At 34.2% G+C, this 18,711-nt stretch overlaps 2 protein-coding genes across 3 annotated transcripts; one reads left to right on the forward strand and one right to left on the reverse strand.

Annotated features, from left to right (window-relative positions):
• The first annotated feature begins 2,627 nt into the window (after positions 1-2,627).
• Positions 2,628-10,037, forward strand: LOC120283721 (calcium-transporting ATPase 10, plasma membrane-type-like). The gene is made up of 7 exons (XM_039290444.1): positions 2,628-3,412; positions 4,302-4,356; positions 4,491-6,442; positions 6,534-6,692; positions 6,956-7,127; positions 7,222-7,520; positions 9,441-10,037. Exons 1-7 carry the CDS (start codon positions 3,236-3,238, stop codon positions 9,687-9,689), a joined length of 3,063 nt encoding a protein of 1,020 aa, XP_039146378.1. The 5' UTR covers positions 2,628-3,235; the 3' UTR covers positions 9,690-10,037.
• Positions 10,038-11,498: 1,461 nt separating this feature from the next.
• On the reverse strand, positions 11,499-13,671 carry LOC120283609 (cyclin-D5-1). Of its 2 annotated transcripts, XM_039290314.1 has the most exons (5): positions 13,059-13,671; positions 12,876-12,962; positions 12,320-12,611; positions 12,099-12,232; positions 11,499-12,015 (listed from the first exon to the last, which is right to left on the reverse strand). In XM_039290314.1, exons 1-5 carry the CDS (start codon positions 13,356-13,358, stop codon positions 11,842-11,844), a joined length of 987 nt encoding a protein of 328 aa, XP_039146248.1. In that variant the 5' UTR covers positions 13,359-13,671; the 3' UTR covers positions 11,499-11,841. The 2 variants fall into 2 exon arrangements, with proteins under 2 accessions (XP_039146248.1, XP_039146249.1); XM_039290315.1 differs by lacking the exon at positions 12,876-12,962.
• Positions 13,672-18,711: the final 5,040 nt, after the last annotated feature.

The following is an 18,711-nucleotide window of genomic DNA, read 5'->3' on the forward strand; positions in this document are numbered from 1 at the left end:
CTAACAATCTCAGTCACAAATATATATTCTCTTTTATTATATATATTTTTGATAATATGGACAAATCATCTAAACATATACATTTTTTATTTACATATTTTTTTTCTTTTTATTTGATCATAATTTATTTATTCATTTATTTATCATTCTTTCTTTATTTTTCTTGTTATTCTAACAATCTCAGTCACAAGTATATATTCTCTTTTATTATATATATATATATATATTATGTGAACAAATCACCTGAACACATATACTTTATATATTTGGACCACAATTTATGTATATATATGTTTAGTTATTTTATGTTTCTTGTATAAAAGAGAATTTTCTATATATTTTTTAAATTTCATGATACACTTTATTTGAAAAGTTTTATAAAATATGATAATCTGTACAGCTATGGAGTATGGAATATGTCTAAAAACTTAATGAGTGGTTAAAAATTTGAACTGTGCATGAGAACAATTTATAAATTTAGTCAATTTTGGTCTTAAAAATATCATAATTAAATTAGGCAATAAGTGTTATTGATAAAAATATCTGCGATTCCATGGCAATGGAAGTACACTTCAATCCACTTTGTAATATTTTTATTGGGGAAATATTTATTAAAAAAATTAATAAAATTTGATTTTACAAAGATTGGTTTGGTTGGTATTGAAAAGAATCTGATTCACTTCAACAACACAATCTCAAGGCTTCAGTGGTTCTCCTGGCCCACCTCTTTGTCTTCTTCTCATCCACTTGCCTTGATCACTTACGTAATATATTTTCAATTACTTTTAAATATATTTTCAAAGATAGATATGTGTGTTATCTTGCAGTGCTTTGAGATTTGCGAACCATATGACTCATGACTTTTAGTTGCAACTATTATCATGTGAAGAAGATATGAGAAAATAAATAAATAAATAATCCTAACTTTTTTTTTTATATATATATTTCTATTTTGGTTAATAAGTTTTACAAATTACAATTTGATACTCAATTTTTAGTTTTTGTTACAATTTAATCACCCAAATATGCACCATTAATGGTAATCACATGTGGTAAACTCAAATACCAACTTTGAGAAAAGATGTGTCACATAATTGGTGTTAACCGTGTATGTTTGATGATCAAATTGTAACAAAAACTAATACAGTAATTAAATCAAAACTTATAAATCTGTGCGGTTGAAATAGAAGCACACATAAAAGCAAGAGACATTTAAGTTCTTTACCCAAAAAATATATAATTTTTTTTTTATAAAAACATATAGCATCGGATTAGCTCCCTCAGCAACATCTCACTTGAGTGTCTTCTTGGCGCTAAATTTAACAGGAATTTTGAACAAGAATTAAAGGTTTTTAATAAAGTTCTTTCAAATTAGAATATGAAATTGAACTACTTATTCCGATTTTATTTTTAGTTTTAAAATAAAATTTGTATAATATATAATATAATTTAATTAATAGAAAATGACCAAGTCATTTAGAATTGAACCAAAACCAAAACTGCTTCCAAACCTAAACTGCGATGGAAACTTTAAAACTATGGCTCCATTTTCAAGGTTTATAGAACCATAATCACCGGTTGGTCAAGTCTATCTTTAATGAATAATAATAATTTCTTCCCTGACTATTTTTGGTAGGGTTGTCGTAATTTTTAATAAAATTATGATTTATCTAGTTTTATTAAAAAAATATTAAAATAATATATTAACTTTGAATGCATCATGCATGTATGTTTGATGGATACTTCCTTCTCAATGTCTATTTTATCACTTAAAATCAAATTGGATCATAGGTGTGGAATCCATTGTTATCCAGTGATTTATATTTGAAATCAAACCATTTAATGTTTAGTGTACGCTTGTCCTTGTTCTTATTTTTTTTAAGGCTCTTTCTTGATGTTAATTACATAAAACTAAATTCATTGGCAATATAGTATGTTGCCAAAGAAGTTGGAGACAAAATAATAATCCATAAATTCAACGTACCATATAAAAGTTAGCATTAGATTTGCAAGGTAAGGAAGTGAGGCACCAAACAAGTACTTTAACATTTTGTTAATGCTAAGGTGCTTCTCAGACATTACATTTGGAGGCCTCCAGTGTACAAATGCCTCTGGTGTTCATACACTCGGTTAATATTATAAAAATCAAATTTAAACTCAATATATATATATATATATATATCAAGTGTGTACGTTTTTACCGTTATTAGTTTTCAAAAATATTTAATAATAACTGATCCAATACTTATTAGTTACTTATATAACCATTATTCCCTCCGTTTTTTTTTAGCTATCATAAATCCATAATTCTTTTTATCTGTCATTTTTAAATATCAAAAAGTATTTATTATTATTTTTTTAAAATTATCTTAATATTTTATTTAATTTTTTTTTCTTAAAAATACTCTATTTATTTTTTTTTAAATTTAATATGAAAAAAAAATGAAGATATAAATTATGGGTAGTTTAAAAAAATATAATTAATTTTTTATTAAATTATATAAAATAATCAATTTTTGTTATTCACAGATAAAAAATAACATAGAGAGTATTTAACACGGTGGATCAAATACTTCAACTGACACAATCATTTATTTTAATTTAACAATTACATAGTGCTTTCCAATGCTCATCAATGCTTTATAATTGCATGATTGGGTATAATAAACTTATCTAAACGTAATAATTACTAGTAATTACTAATCACACGGATGAAATTATTATGTGAAAAGTCAAAAACACATATAATGACGGACATAGTTACCATATAAATGCATGGGAAAAAAACAAACGGGCTCATTGAGTGGAATGTACCAAATCCAAACACAAGAAGAAGAGTTCTTCTCAAGTCCTAATCAGTTGCTCATGAAGCTCAAGGAAACCAAACCAACACCTTCCAAAGTTCCAAACTTTCCAGTGTTGGATCCATGTATTTGTCCTCTCGTTGTTGAAAGTTGAGATCTTTGACCCTCCACTTGCTGTTTCAGTTTCCAAAATCGAAGCACTTTGTGCCACCAAGCCCCGTCTTCATCTTTTCTCGGATCCATTTACTTTCTCTCTCTGAAATGCAACTACCTGGGCGAAAAAGTTGAGTTTTTTTCTCCCAAAGGAGTCGCCTTTGCATTAGATTCCTTGCAATTGTGCGAATTTTGGAGTATAAGTGCTTGGATTCGGGTGTGCTAAGGGGTTGCAAGGTGGAAGAGGAGGAAAGGTTGGATCTTGGGTAGGGAGGGAGATGGAGAGCTATCTGAATGAGAATTTTGGCGGGGTGAAGTCGAAGAACTCGTCGGAGGACGCGCTCCGGCGATGGCGGCGGCTCTGCGGCGTCGTCAAGAACCCTAAAAGGCGGTTCCGGTTCACTGCTAATCTCTCCAAGCGTTCTGAGGCTGCTGCCATGAAGAGAACCAATCAGGTCATCTTCTATTTATATATATATATATATATATATATATATACGTATGTATATAATTAATTCTTTGTTTGTTTGAGCTCCACTGCTCCAGTGGTAAAAATTCAATTTCTTGACACTTTGTTAATGAATTTATTAAATCTTTTGATATTTGGGTTGCTTTGGTTTTCATTCAATTAAATGAAGATTCTTAGGAAGAAGCTTAATGCGTAAACCTCTTGGTAGTACTGTATGGGTGGATGTTCTGTAACTCTGTTTCCTGTCAAGAGATTATTAGGGGAAAATATATGCTGTTTGTGATAAATGGTGGGTTCCTGCCAGGGAATTTTAGAAAGTTAGAAACATGATAATGTGAATAATGTGAAAAAGTTTATTCCCCCAGTGAATTGATACTGTTCACATGATCTTAACTTGAAGAAATTCTAGAGAATAACCGAAGTTTCACTTAGCTTCTTTTGGTGGTAGTGCTGTTTGATTGTTTGACTAATCAGCATGCTCTTGGTAAAGGCTTTTGATGAATTCCTAATTTTATGAGGTTTTTTTGCGCCGTTTATGTGCTTGTGTTGCTGTAATTTTCCCATTTTAGTAAGTTTTTAAGTTCACAAATTCTTCTAGTATCTGTGATGCTCATTTCTGAAGTAATTTTCCATATTGATACAATATATAGGGTGATCTTGGTCTCTTAAACCTTCCTACTTCCTAATTTGGGTTCATGAGAATTGGAAATTGAGGATTTAAATATAATTAATACCTTGAGCCTTGGCAGAGTGATGCTGGTTCATCTTTACTGTTAATATTGAACAAGGGAACCATTTTTAAGTTGTATGCTTTGGTGAGTTCCAATGTCTGGTGCCTTTGTTATGCCCTGACTTCCAGATGCACTGTGTTTCAGGAGAAATTGCGAGTTGCTGTTCTAGTTTCAAAAGCTGCACTGCAGTTTATACATGGTAATTATATGACTTTTGTTTGTTTTTCTAGTCTCAAACTTGAGAAAATTTGAATGATTTGCCTTTCCTCATAACAAAGTCTTTTGTTCAAAATTTAGATTGTAATGATACTAATATCTTTAGCTGTCTTTTAGGTATCACTTTGCGTACTGAATACAAAGTACCGGAGGAAGTCAAGGAAGCTGGCTTCCAGATTTGTGCTGATGAGTTAGAGTCTATTGTTGAAGGCCATGATGTGAAGAAGTTGAAAGGGCATGGTGGTGTTGACGGTATTGGCAACAAGCTTTTGACATCGACAACGATTGGACTTACTGATACAGGGGACAGTTTAAAGCGTAGACAAGATATCTTTGGCATAAATATGTTTGCCGAAAGTGAAGTTAAAAGTTTTTGGGTATTTGTATGGGAAGCGCTTCAAGATATGACACTGATGATTCTTGCTGCGTGTGCCTTTGTCTCTCTTGTCGTTGGCATTGCCATGGAAGGGTGGCCGAAAGGTGCTCATGATGGCCTTGGAATTGTTGCGAGTATTCTTCTAGTTGTGTTTGTCACTGCAACTAGTGATTACCGACAATCATTACAGTTCAAGGATCTTGATAAGGAGAAGAAGAAGATAACCATACAAGTTACAAGGAGAGGATTCAGACAAAAGCTTTCGATATATGATCTTCTCCCTGGTGATATTGTGCATCTAGGAATTGGGGATCAAGTTCCTGCTGACGGACTTTTCGTTTCTGGATTTTCTCTGCTGATCAATGAGTCCAGTCTTACTGGCGAAAGCGAGCCTGTCATTATCAATTCTGAAAGCCCATTTCTTTTATCCGGAACTAAGGTTCAAGACGGTTCTTGCAAGATGTTGGTGACAACAGTTGGCATGAGAACTCAATGGGGCAAGCTGATGGCCACACTCAGTGAAGGAGGCGATGATGAAACTCCCTTGCAGGTCAAACTCAATGGAGTTGCCACTATCATAGGAAAAATAGGTTTATTCTTTGCAGTTGTGACATTTGCGGTGCTAGCACAAGGTCTTATTATTCGAAAGTTTCAAGAAAGTTCATATCTGAGCTGGTCCGGAGACGATGCACTGCAGATGTTGGAGTATTTCGCAATTGCAGTTACAATAGTTGTGGTTGCAGTTCCTGAAGGCCTGCCGTTAGCTGTAACTTTAAGCCTTGCTTTTGCCATGAAAAAGATGATGAATGATAAAGCGTTGGTTCGCCACCTTGCAGCTTGTGAGACTATGGGTTCGGCTACATCCATTTGCAGCGACAAGACAGGAACACTGACGACCAACCACATGACCGTTGTGAAAGCTTGCATTTGTGGAAATGTAATGGATGTATGCAATTCTGAGGCAGCTTTGGCCATGTTCTCGCGACTTCCAGATATTGTGGTGAAGACTCTTGTCCAGTCTATATTTAATAATACAGGTGGTGAAGTTGTGGTCAACCAGGATGGAAAGCAGGAAATTCTAGGGACGCCAACTGAAACTGCGTTGTTAGAGTTTGGACTGTTGATTGGTGGAGACTTTCAAGTAGTACGCCAGGAATCTAAGATTGTCAAAGTCGAACCTTTCAATTCTGTGAAAAAGAGAATGGGAGTGGTGCTTCAGCTTCCTGAAGGTTCACATCGTGCTCACTGTAAAGGTGCGTCGGAAATAATTTTAGCTGCTTGTGACAAGGTTTTAGATGCCGAAGGTAATGTAATACCTTTAGATGAAGCAGCATTCAATCAACTACACAGTATAATTGAAAGCTTTGCTAGTGAAGCTCTTCGAACACTATGCCTTGCTTATATGGAAATGGAAAATCGTTTCATAGCTGAGGAACAAATTCCTGTTAATGGATATACGTGTATTGGCATTGTGGGTATCAAAGATCCTGTCCGGCCTGGTGTGAAAGAATCTGTCGCAATTTGTAGATCAGCTGGCATTACTGTGAGGATGGTTACAGGTGACAACATTAACACGGCAAAAGCAATTGCTCGGGAATGTGGCATCCTTACTGATGGTGGTGTTGCTATCGAAGGTCCAGATTTTAGAGAGAAAAGTTTGGAAGAGCTGAATGAATTGATTCCAAAAATTCAGGTATTAGCATGTCACTCAAATATTTTCTTGTTATTTACTCATCATCAATTGATCATATCTCACCAACTTGGTAAGGTGTATTGGTTTGCAGGTAATGGCTAGATCTTCACCTCTAGACAAACATACGTTGGTGAAGCACCTTCGCTCCATGTTCAACGAAGTTGTTGCTGTGACTGGCGATGGCACAAATGACGCCCCAGCTCTTCATGAGGCAGATATTGGGCTTGCAATGGGTATTGCCGGCACAGAGGTAACTTCTCTCTGTGATTCTACTTTATTTCTCTCTAAGAAGTATAATGAGATCGTCGTATACCTTGCAAACTTGTTCTTTAGTTTATTAGAGATGGAAGAAATTCACTTCATTTTAGGAGTTTTTCATCAAAGGAAAAATGCTCAACGATGCAATCTTCTGTTTTTTTGAGGAGTCTTGTTCACTGCTTCTAGTAATTTTTTTTTTATAGAAAAAAATTTATTATGGAACTTCTTGTCAATTTTACCATTTGTTTCATGCAGGTGGCAAAAGAGAGTGCTGATGTTATAATTCTTGACGACAATTTTTCAACAATTGTAACTGTGGCCAAGTGGGGGCGTTCTGTGTACATAAACATTCAGAAATTTGTACAGTTCCAACTGACCGTTAATGTGGTTGCTCTAATTGTTAATTTCTCTTCAGCTTGTTTAACCGGTAAGAACTTACTGCTCACATTCTTCAGGGAATACAAAAATCTGGTTAAGGTCTCATTGTTGTTCTTGTTTTAATACATTTCCTGGTGCTTCAGGGAGTGCTCCTCTCACTGCCGTTCAGTTGTTATGGGTAAACATGATAATGGACACATTAGGTGCTCTTGCATTAGCTACCGAGCCACCGAAGGATGACTTAATGCGAAGAACACCAGTTGGAAGGAAAGGAAATTTTATCAGCAATGTAATGTGGAGGAATATACTAGGACAATCGTTCTATCAGTTTGTCGTGATATGGTATCTTCAAACAGAAGGAAAGCGATTGTTTCGACTTGACGACACTGATGCTGATCTTACTCTGAATACTCTCATTTTCAATTCATTTGTCTTTTGCCAGGTAAGCATGTTGCAACAAGCTTTTTTGTTTCAAAATATGATTTCTTTGTCTCTTTGAAGTTGTTCTTAAAGATTAAATTGATACGGTGAACATATTCGTAGACATTTTTCCTTACTTTCTTTATGAAAGGCAAATATACGTTAGGCATTCAATTAGATCTCCTAGCTTTACAGAGAGGCAACAAATGAGTAATAGAAGTAGGCAAGCATAGGTCTGTCTCTGAACTCCATCAAATATGTGCATTGTTTTGTTCCCTCTAAAAGTGAGGGACAAGATATCAATATAGGCATCTGTGGAGTCCATATGTCATAAATGATCAGCATGGCATATGAATAATGCTTTTAAGTATCCAGTTGGTATACTCACATCTGAAGCAAAGGTGTTTGAGTAACTAAGGAGCAGATCCACATGGTTAATGATTAGCCACAATCTTGTCCTTGATTTGTGTAGGCAGTGGAAAATTACTAGGCCCCAGTGTCTGGATGTGATCAAATTGCTTTCCCTGGACAAATGGGGAAGACCAGGAACATGTCTGCCATCATTCTGTTAATAAGATATCCTCTGGAGAGACATCGATCATGTAGAATGTGCGCAGAACTGCCCTTGCCAATTGTGAGAATGATAGAGATAGAGAAAAATCTTCTGACTCCGAGTCTGCACCTCCAGTTAAGAGAACAATCGTGATGTTTGGCTAACTGGAAAGTGCATCCACTTGGTCCATAGTAATTGCTTCACAAGTGTTTTCCAGGCTAGTTTACATAGAATAGCACTTTGGAGTCTTTAGATCCCAAAGACCTAGATTGGGATGAGACAGGAATAATGCTTTTGTTTTCTGCTTGTCTTCAGCATAAGAAATTACACAAGAGACTTTGCAGTTTGTTAGTTATATAACAGGGGATAAAGCCTGATTTGTATACAGATTCCAAGGTATGAGAGTGCAAAAGAAGTAACAGAAAAGCTTAGCACATTCCTTAATTGCTCCAAGTTGCTGCCATTTTCAGAGAAAATCATTTTCAGATGACTTTTGTCAGGTAATTGTAATAGTCGCAACCCAGTTTTTTTTATGCCTGTGGCAAGATAGTTGTCACCTGGAATGGTAATCATTTGCAGAGCACCATTAATTTGGATTGAAAAGAACAGTTTATCTTTGTGACTTTTAATTAATCCAACTAGTGAACTGTGGAGGGGAGTCCGTAAAATTCATGAGTTAATACAAGTATCCACTGTTACCACGAATAAAGGCCTTGTTATGGTCCGACATGACACAGAACATTTTCTCTGACGCAGGAAGGTAGAACGGTCATATCCTGAACAAGAAAAATGTTGTTTTCTACTCATTCCAGTCTTGGATGTGGGTGGCTTGTTCGAAAGATATATTATCAATCAGAACAATTTTAAGCCTCGGAGATGATTTTCGAGATTATTTGATATGTTAAGTTACATGAAGTGGCGGGCCTCTGGTCCTTCCATGAGTTGAAGTTCTACACTTAGGAATAAGAACAATGTTATTGCCATTTAATGATGGGAAGGAGTAAAGTAATCCTTTACCATTTGAACAAGTTGGAAGTCCTGAGGTGGTTGATCAAGAAGTTTTTTTGTCTGAGATAGTTTAGATCTCATGGAAACAAACAACCTCAGAAAGTGGAGGTGATCACCAGAAATAGAATTAGTCCAAGAATTCTCCTCTCCCCATAAAAGAAGGGTGATCCTTCCAATGATAACAAATGCAAAATTGTTTGTGGTATGTGATGTGGGGAAATTGTGTGAAAGTTATTGATTGAAATCAATGAACTCACTAGAGCTCACAATGATCCCACCTATCTAAATTGTAGCTATTCATCGAGAAGTTTGGTTCAACATTATAGTGAATTCCCTAGCTGTTGATGTGAGTGATTATTGATCTAGCATTCTTTCTTGCAGGTGTTCAATGAGATCAGCTCTAGGGATATGGAGAAGATCAATGTGTTCCATGGCATGTTGGAGAATTATGTATTTGTGGCTGTTCTGACCTGCACTGTCCTTTTTCAGTTTATTATTGTTCAGTTTCTTGGCGATTTTGCATACACAATTCCACTAACATTCTTTCAATGGTTTTTGAGCATCTTAATCGGGTTTCTTGGCATGCCTATTGCCGCTGCCGTCAAGTTGGTTCCTGTTGGATCAAAGTAAGAGATTAGTGAAAGCAGAAGCTTTACTTGTAGAGATTCACTTTTGCATTTTCTCTAAGGTCTTTTCTCAAGACCGGCCACATGCTTTATATTCGTAGCGCTAGCGAAACATTTGGTTGAAGATGGCTTTCTATATACATGGAAAACAAACAACTGATCTCCTCCACACAGCTAAACCATTTGCCATGCTAACAGATTCTGTGCCTGACAACTCTGTGAATTGCTACAACTATGACTTAAAAATCAGAATCAGTCGGCAGGATGCCTCATTTTTGTATCTCTTTTTCTGTTTGTTCCAAAAATACAAACTTGTTTAATTGAAATAGATTGAAATAGCTGGATTTGTATCTGCAGTCCCTTCAAATGTTTCCCTTATTTTTTTATGTTTTTTTTGTAAGTGACTGATGCCTTTAAATTACTCTGAATGAATTCTACTACATTCAAGAATTTCTGTTGGATCTTCGCAATGAAGGCAAATGATCAATTTTGCATCGATAGGTTTATTTAGTAAAACTGTGAAATAAGTACTCTGCACAGGTTGGAATAAAACAGAACATGCTGAGATGTTAATGTTTCACTCAACATGCCTAGCCAAAAGGATATGTCCATGCGCATCCCCACATAAAACATTCAGAAACTTATAAAACTCTTGTTTAATCTCTTCACTCCCACAACTTTGACCAAATTCAGCTTTCCAGTTCATGACCTCAACCATAACAGGTGTAAAAACAAAATGACTGCATGAAGAGTTGAATCACAAGATGCAGTAAGTACTCCCAATACATTTTTTTTTGCCTGCAATTTTGTTAGTACTATGTACTTAAACCCCACATTGAGTCTGGATTGCTGATGCTTGGTTTCTGCAGTGCTGAATTATTATATGACAGATCATCATTCAGCAGGAGATATAGAAAATTTTTTTGTTGACTCAGTCAAAGAATGACTAAAGAGAACTGTGCTTTGTCCAATGGAGTTTGGTAGATGGGTATTCGTTCTTAAATTTTTACAGTTTCTTAGGTCTGCAAAGATGGGCAGAGCACCAATGCAAGAAAACTTTAGTTTGGAGCCACAGGCTAGGTTTTCTTTATCCTTTTCCCCCTGCTGCTTTGCTGTGAACCTGTGAGGCACCAACAAGTTTAACCAAACAAATGGGTGGGTCTTTATCTGATTCACTGAATCACAACCATCTGATCTTGATCAGATGGCCATGGATCAAAGCTCCCCCCTACTACTCATTGAAGTAAGTAAAAAACAGAACCCACATGCTCACTGCTCAAGTCCTTTGGCATTTCTTTAGCACTCCTCTCTTGAGTGAGTGGCACTGTTCAAAGACATGAATACTCTTGTTTAAGGGTGGAACCCCACATATCAAAGTGGCTAAAGACAATAACTCCACCACATCTTTGCAGATATATTCAATGAATAGCACTGTTTTAAGATATCTGAAAGTAGTCATCAGTGAACAGTGTCTTATGATAACTTTGTTAGATATATAGTTATTATATAAGCACAAGAGTTGTATATATTATTAAATGAAAGAACAAGCTTGAAATTTCATTCCCAATATTCATTTCAAACAACAAATCCAATCAGATACAATGGTGCACCTTTACAAAGTTGTTGAAGCTGGCCTCCATGCAGCAGCAGCAGCAACAAGTGCACCCTCCCCCACACTCCAACCACACCCTCTCATTGCTTTCAGTCTTTTCAAAGACGCTCTCAGTGAAAGCACCTCTACATCATGGATGGACTGCAACCAGAAACTTATGAAAACAGAGCAAAAGAAAAATACAATATAAATGATTTTTCCTTTGTAGGTAAGTATTCATGAATAAATGACAAGGGCTATCACCCAAAAGGACTCCTACTTCCATGCTTTTTCACTTCAGTCAGCCTTTTTCACTTTCACTTTCTTCTCCTCTTCCCTTTAGAGTTATCAAAAAAATTATAAAAAAAAAAACCCCAAAAAATCTCAAACACATACACTTCAGACACTAATTTTATAGTAATAGTAATAGTAATAATAATAGTAATAGTAATAGAATGAAATCAAATCAAATCACCCCCAAGAACAGCAAAAAAAATAGTGCTGGGGTCTCTCTTTCTGTGTCTCTCTGCTTCAATCCAAGCATTCCTGTAGAACACCTGGCTTGCTATTCCAACCTTCTCCTCTTACTGCTTGCAGCTACAACATTGATCACATCAATGGAGCTGTTGCCACTCTCTCTGTTAGTTGAAAGGTCTGAAGAAATTAATATCTTTGATGTTTTCAGTCCCACCTTGTGTGACTTCTGAACCATCATAGTATAGCAGGCAAACACATGCTCCTGAGAAGAAAATTATAGCGCATTTACTCATCTTGAAGACTAAAGTTTGCAACTTTAGAAATCAAAAATGTCCTTTGACTTACTGATTGCAAGGATGCACACAATGAGATGGAACTCATCTTAGACTCCATTAACTTCTTTGTTAATCTCTGGTTTGATGCTGCTAGAATGGCTGCTGCAGCAATTTCTGAGGCTCGGTGATCAACTAAATTCATCACTGCAGTTAATTTCATTAATGGCTGGATGGTAAGAAATTAACAATTTGATCAAAGTCACAAATCCAACTCAATGCAAAGACACCAACCTTCAATGGTTGAGAAGATCAATGCAATGGCTTTGGGTAACAGGTCCTTCAGTTCAGACCCAAACTGGAATTTTGCTGTGAAATAGCTTAGATATGCAAAGGGAGTCACTGAACTCATTCTCCATTCTAATGTATTCAAGATTAGAAGTTCCATTCTTTGGATTATATCACTCCGGAATTGGTATTCCTCTAATCTGAACTCTGATAATGCTGGGACTCTGAGTTCTTCCATCTTTGCAGCCAGTGATAAACAAGCCACTGCTGCTAACTTCACTGCCCAACACTTGCCCTCCTAAGCAGGCAACAAAATCCATAAATAAAAGGAAAAACAAAGAAAAAGAACAACTTTAGAACATCAAAGGGAACATAATATTCAAGACATAATGATAAAAGAAAGCTTTTGAGCTGTGACAATTGATGGAAACTCTATATGGAGAGAAACAAGTACAAATTAAAGAAAGCAATCAAGTGTTGCATAAATGCAGACAAGATGATCTCTTTTGTGGCAAAAAGGAGAAAAAAAAAGATGGGTAATTGGGAATGAACAGAGATTTACTTCTATGCTTCGCCGAGCCAAGAAGCGATCAAGATAAGAGACAGCCAATAAAGCAGTTTGAATGCTGAATCCCAAGCACGCCTTAGTCTAATCCAAAGCATTAAACCATTAGAATCAATGCAAATGCAAATGCAAATAAAAATGGTAACTTTGGGGCAATGGCTCATCAGTAGTAGTACTCACTCTCAACATCCACTGAATAGCATCAGAACGAGCACACTTGAGCCAATCTCCACCAGCAACAAGAAGCAGTGAGCTTTCATTCCCTGCCAATGAATCCACACCTCTACCATCAAAGCTAGCTTCTCTTGAAAAAAGACTCTCAATATACTCATCATCCTCAGTTTCTGAATCCTTCAGCACCAGAAACACTTCACTCTTCTCCTCATCCTCTTCTTCCTCTTCATCCTCATCATCAAGCAATGCTCTATCTTCTTGACACATGAGGTTGGATATGGAAAAAGAGCATTCAGAGTCTCCCATTTGCCACCTATATATCCAAACTTTCTTCTTCTACTTCTACTTCTACTTCTACTTCTTCTTCCCTTCTGTCCCTTCAAACTAATAAGCTACAACACCATCTGATCTCTATGCTTTCATGCAATTGATGGGTCACTGCCAACAGTTGCCTAGAGAAGAGAGAGTGTTTTTCTGTGAGAAAGAGACTCCTCTAAAGGCTCAACAAGTGGGGATGGTGAGCTGTGATATTGGATTTTTGTTCTGGTTTTCAAGATTGTGGGGAGGACTTGCCATTTTGAGGACAATGGGACACATTTTGATGTGTTTTTGGGCTCAACATCTCCTTCTTCATTTCTTGATCAACTGAACTTGCTCACATTTTATATCCAAATCTCCAACTAGTTCACATCATGAAACACTGTCTAAAGTTTAGTGTATTATTTTTAAGTAATTAATTAAGATTATTAACTAAAGGTGGTGACAAAGTTTTAGTGTTAAATAACATCATTATTAAGAGCTTTCTCTAAAGTCTTTCCTTCATTTGGTCTAAGATGAGTTTAGAAGTGGTGACAAAGATTTAGGATTTAATAACCAAAACCATAAGCTTTTCACAGCTTGCATTGGATTTGGAATTTATAATGAGAATGGTACATGCTACCATGTTGGATTGTGTGGTATGAATTTTAGGTGCTTTATTTTTTTTATTTCATTTTTGGAACTTTTTTATTTTCATTTGGAGTAAATTTTGATTGGGTGCCAGCTCAGCTTGGTCTAGCAATAGCATTGAGATTTGATTCTTTCTTTCATCACCTCAAACTTGGAAGGACTTCCTTAAAAAGTTACACACACACACACACACACACACATTGTAGTGGCCAAGTGGTTATGAAATTTTATTTTATTTTAATGTTTTACATTTGTTAAGAACCTCTTATAATGATCCAAAACATTAATTAAATCATAATTAAACAAGGATTATAAAGAGAAAAAAAAACATATATATGTATCATTGAAAAGTCATAATGGCGTGTTTAGAAATGTCACATATGCTTTATATCCTTGTAACTTGAATTATTGGGTGCATTAGTTCAAAACTTAGGCCCCCCAAACTGTGGAAGGGAGCTCTCATATCTTCATTGAGCCTATGTTGCTTTAATTCCCTTTTCAAAGTCCTAACTTGATAAAGATGTTTCATTAAAGACTTAGGTGTATGTTAGTTGATTCATAATATTATTTTATTTTATTTGAATCTTTATCTTATTAGATTAATTAATAAGAGGATACTTGATTGTCCATGCAGTATACTCTACTTCTGATATATATATATATATATATATTCTTTTTTATGTATAATATAATTTGAATGTGAGCTAAATATATAAGCAAAATTCGAGCCAATATTCTCAATAACTAATGAATGGAAATTTTGATTTTTTTTTTTTTTTGCAAGTATGATAGGTGTATTTCCTGTCATGAACATACTTATAAAAGACAATACGAGTCTGTCCATGCATCCTCACCAGACTGATAGTAGAATTTGGTTGCAAATCTACACCTATAATAGAGGATTTTTGGTACTGCGTTTAGCATATTTCAAACTCGGACAATGATCACCCTACTGACCGTTAGCTTTTTAATTGAATTCTAGAACCCAAAAATTATAATCCCTTCCTCTTTTCGACAAAATACAATATGAGTATATATTATGAAATCCATGATGAGAACATTCTCTTGTGGACTCTTTTCACAAATCATGTGCAAACACAACTTAACAAAATAATAGATATTCTAAAACTTGCTGTTTGTTTATCTGATTAATCCCAGTAACAAACAAGACCTTATATATATATATATATATATATATGTACCTAATGAGTTTACAGTCTTGGTCGGAATCCCAAACTTATCAACAAACAAGCAAGCACAAACACAAGCTAATTGATAAACAATACAATGTATAGAGATATAAGCAAAGGGATCATAAAGAGTGAAATGTTAGGCCACATTTGATCCATAGAGATTAGTGATAAGAGAATAGTACTTGGAAGTCTCCATCCAAACCATAAACAAGAAGCCAACCAGAGTCAAAACAGTCACTAGATAACCCATTGGAAAAAAACATATAACTAAATATATACCCCACAAGGGCTCACAAGTGCACACACACACATCATTTGCATCACAAGATGGCCCTCTAGTTGGACTCTCTCTCCCTCTATAATATATCATTTTGGGGGGCATGTTTTCAAAGCTTATTACCTAACACATTGTAAGTGGATTTAGGGTTCCAATTTCAAACATGGTTTGTCAAATGTCCTATGGTCCATGGCTTATCTACTAACTACCATTACTATTGCAAGGGTAACCCTATTATATATATATATATATAAGTAAGATGAGGAACTTTTTTTCCATTAGGGTATGTGGTTGTTCTCATAAGTGAGAGGTGCTCTTTTCTTTCTTGCTTTCCTTTATCTCTTGAGAGTTTTGCTTGTGTCCCCTCTTAAAGTAACACTTTTCTTTGATAAAAGGCTAAGTAAACCCCATGCTTGCTTTTCTTTTAACAGCATTTGTCCTTGTCTTTGGAACATCCTTAACTGAAATCATCTCTGTTTTTTTTTTTTTGGGTTATTTTTGGATATACTTAACTGTTCAATCAATATAGTATATGTATTTGTCATTTTTAATATGAGATTTTGGAGGCTAACTATTCAACTAAATCATTTAATTAGTATTTTTTATTGTATTTTTGTTATACAAATAAGTCTTTGTTTGTATCGAGAATATTATTACACCACGACCCCATTGATGTTTTAGAACTATTTATTTTGTGATTCATTGCCACAAGGTGTATATTCAATGATTTTGATAAAAATGCATTTTATGCATATTCAATATTTTTTTTATATTAATTTAAGTGAAGATGGATGGAAAAATAAAAAAAAATTTACATTTTAAAAAATATTAAATTTTAAAAACTGAGAAAATTGTTTTGCTCTTGAATTATAAATGAATTTTAAGTGAAAAATAAAATACAATTATAAATGAATTTTAAATGAAAAATAAAATACAAAGTTGAGCAGTAATCTATTTTGTGCATAGTTAAAAAAAATAAACATATTATTTTTATTTAATCATATTTCTAAAAACTTTTTAATAAAATAATTCATCTCTCAAATCAAAAAACAAAAAATATATATCATACATTGCTCTTTTTTCTTGATACATATGGATTATTTATTTAATTATTATTTAATTATCTTTCCCTTAAAACAAAATAGATTAAAAATAATGAAAAAAATGTCTTGTCAAAACTTTTGAAATACAAAACAAGAACAATTAACTCCTAAAACTAAGAAAGCTCCCTCTCATCTCAACAACCATATATGATTTTAAAAGCATCAAATAACAAATTCAAACAAAGCAATAAAAAAACACTTAATAGTGCTTGTACAACAAAGAAAAGTCTCTCTCTCTCTCTCTCTCTCTCTCTCTCTCTCTCTCTCTCTCTCTCTATATATATATATATATAAAGAAAAGTCTATATTCCCTAGAGCCTAACCTGATAGAGAATAATGCCCATATTCCCTTGCAAGAATGATTTTGAGAGCATTTCCTTGTCAACTTTGGAAACAGCCCCCTCTTCCTCTTCCTGTAAAGGAAGGAAAAGTGAGAGAGAAAAAAAGAAAAAAAGAATAGGGGCAAAGAAAAGGGTCCCAACCCAACCCATGCACCCAAGTTCCAACACTTTGCACATACATTGAGCTGCAAGTTCCCTTGCCATAAATCATGTGGTGCATGTCAGACTCTATCAGCCCACCCACATCACCACCTCCCTTTCATCACCATTCAACCTAATTTAATGCCAACTAAAAGATGGAAACAATGATTTTCCATGCCTAACCCCACACCAAAGCTAACCTTCATGTCTCATGGCCCTTTTCAGATTAGCCTTGTCTTATCATATCAACCAAGGGATATAACCTTTTCCTTTCCCCTCCCTTGGGAATAAGCATCATTTTTTTTTCTTTAAGTTATTTTTGAAATAATAAAAATTTCCTGTAATCCATGTGTTATAAATCAATTCGAGATAAAACATAAATCAATCCAGATAAAATATTAGGAGCCTGTAAAAAAATAAATCTCTCTAAATTATTTTTTATACACAAGAATTCAAATTTGAAATTAATTATTAAATGATTGAAAACTCTACTGTTTGTATTGATCTCTATTAGTGATTATATTTGTATTAATTTTTGCCTCATATAACTTGGGTCAGTATTTTTTTAATATTTAATTAATTTGATAATTTGATATCAATAAAGTATTAGTTATAAAAATAATTTTTATTTTTAATATTTATTTAAATTAATATTGTTGAATTCAAACAGCCAAACTTAGAAACGAACTTAACCTGGTTTTCATGACTCAAAAGCAAACCTTGGAATAAAGATGTCACTCGGCCCACCATAAAAGCCCATTTAACGAGGTTTAGAACTATCTGGGCTTTGTAAATTATCATTGGGCCTTTTAAGAGTTGTTGGGCCCAGCATAAGCATGAGTTTATCATTGGGCTTTTATTGCTCTAATTATTTTATTTTTCATGCTAATATTTTTTGTCTTCTAAGACTATCATTTATAAAAAAATAAAGTAATTTTGATAGGATTTACTGAGGATACTTGAATTAAAATTTAAAACAGAAATAGAAGTTCTTGGAATTCATGCATTTACTGGGTTGGCTTCCAAGAATATTCAATGCTCATATTCCTTGGAGAGTATATTCCTCAAAAATATTCCCTGAAGCCTATCCTTTACAAGCAGTCCAAACTGTACTTTTCTAGAACATTGAGTGTGTTTCTAAGGGTTTTCTTTTCCAATCTCAAACCTTCCATATGATCAAAATATGAACGTCAAAATTAAACTTCTTTTATTTTACTAATTCAACTATACTCAAATGAAAATATTTATAACCCAATAATATTTATTTATTGTAGAGATTTAATCATTTAAAAATTTTAAGTTTAAATCTCGTTGGATACAGTAATGATAACAGATCCCTGATTGTAGTTAATTCATTAGGTCATTTAGATTGGATAATTAAATTTTTAATTTGTACATACATCGTCGAATATATAGAATATTTTTATATTTATAAATAATAAAAAAAATACAAGCTATCACTCAATAACATAGGCTTAATAAATTTAACTCGAAGTATAACAAATTGCAAACTTTCAACAAAAAGGCCACTATCTTCTATGCAAAAGGGAAGAAGAAAAATTAACGTAACAAACACAAAACAGAATTCTTATAGATTAAGAAAAAAAAAATTAAGTGTGGGCTGATTACAGTGATGATAAACTTGGAGGACTAATC

The sequence above is a fragment of the Dioscorea cayenensis genome, chromosome 19 (assembly GCF_009730915.1).
Source record: "Dioscorea cayenensis subsp. rotundata cultivar TDr96_F1 chromosome 19, TDr96_F1_v2_PseudoChromosome.rev07_lg8_w22 25.fasta, whole genome shotgun sequence".
In the NCBI taxonomy this organism is placed as follows: Eukaryota; Viridiplantae; Streptophyta; class Magnoliopsida; order Dioscoreales; family Dioscoreaceae; genus Dioscorea; species Dioscorea cayenensis.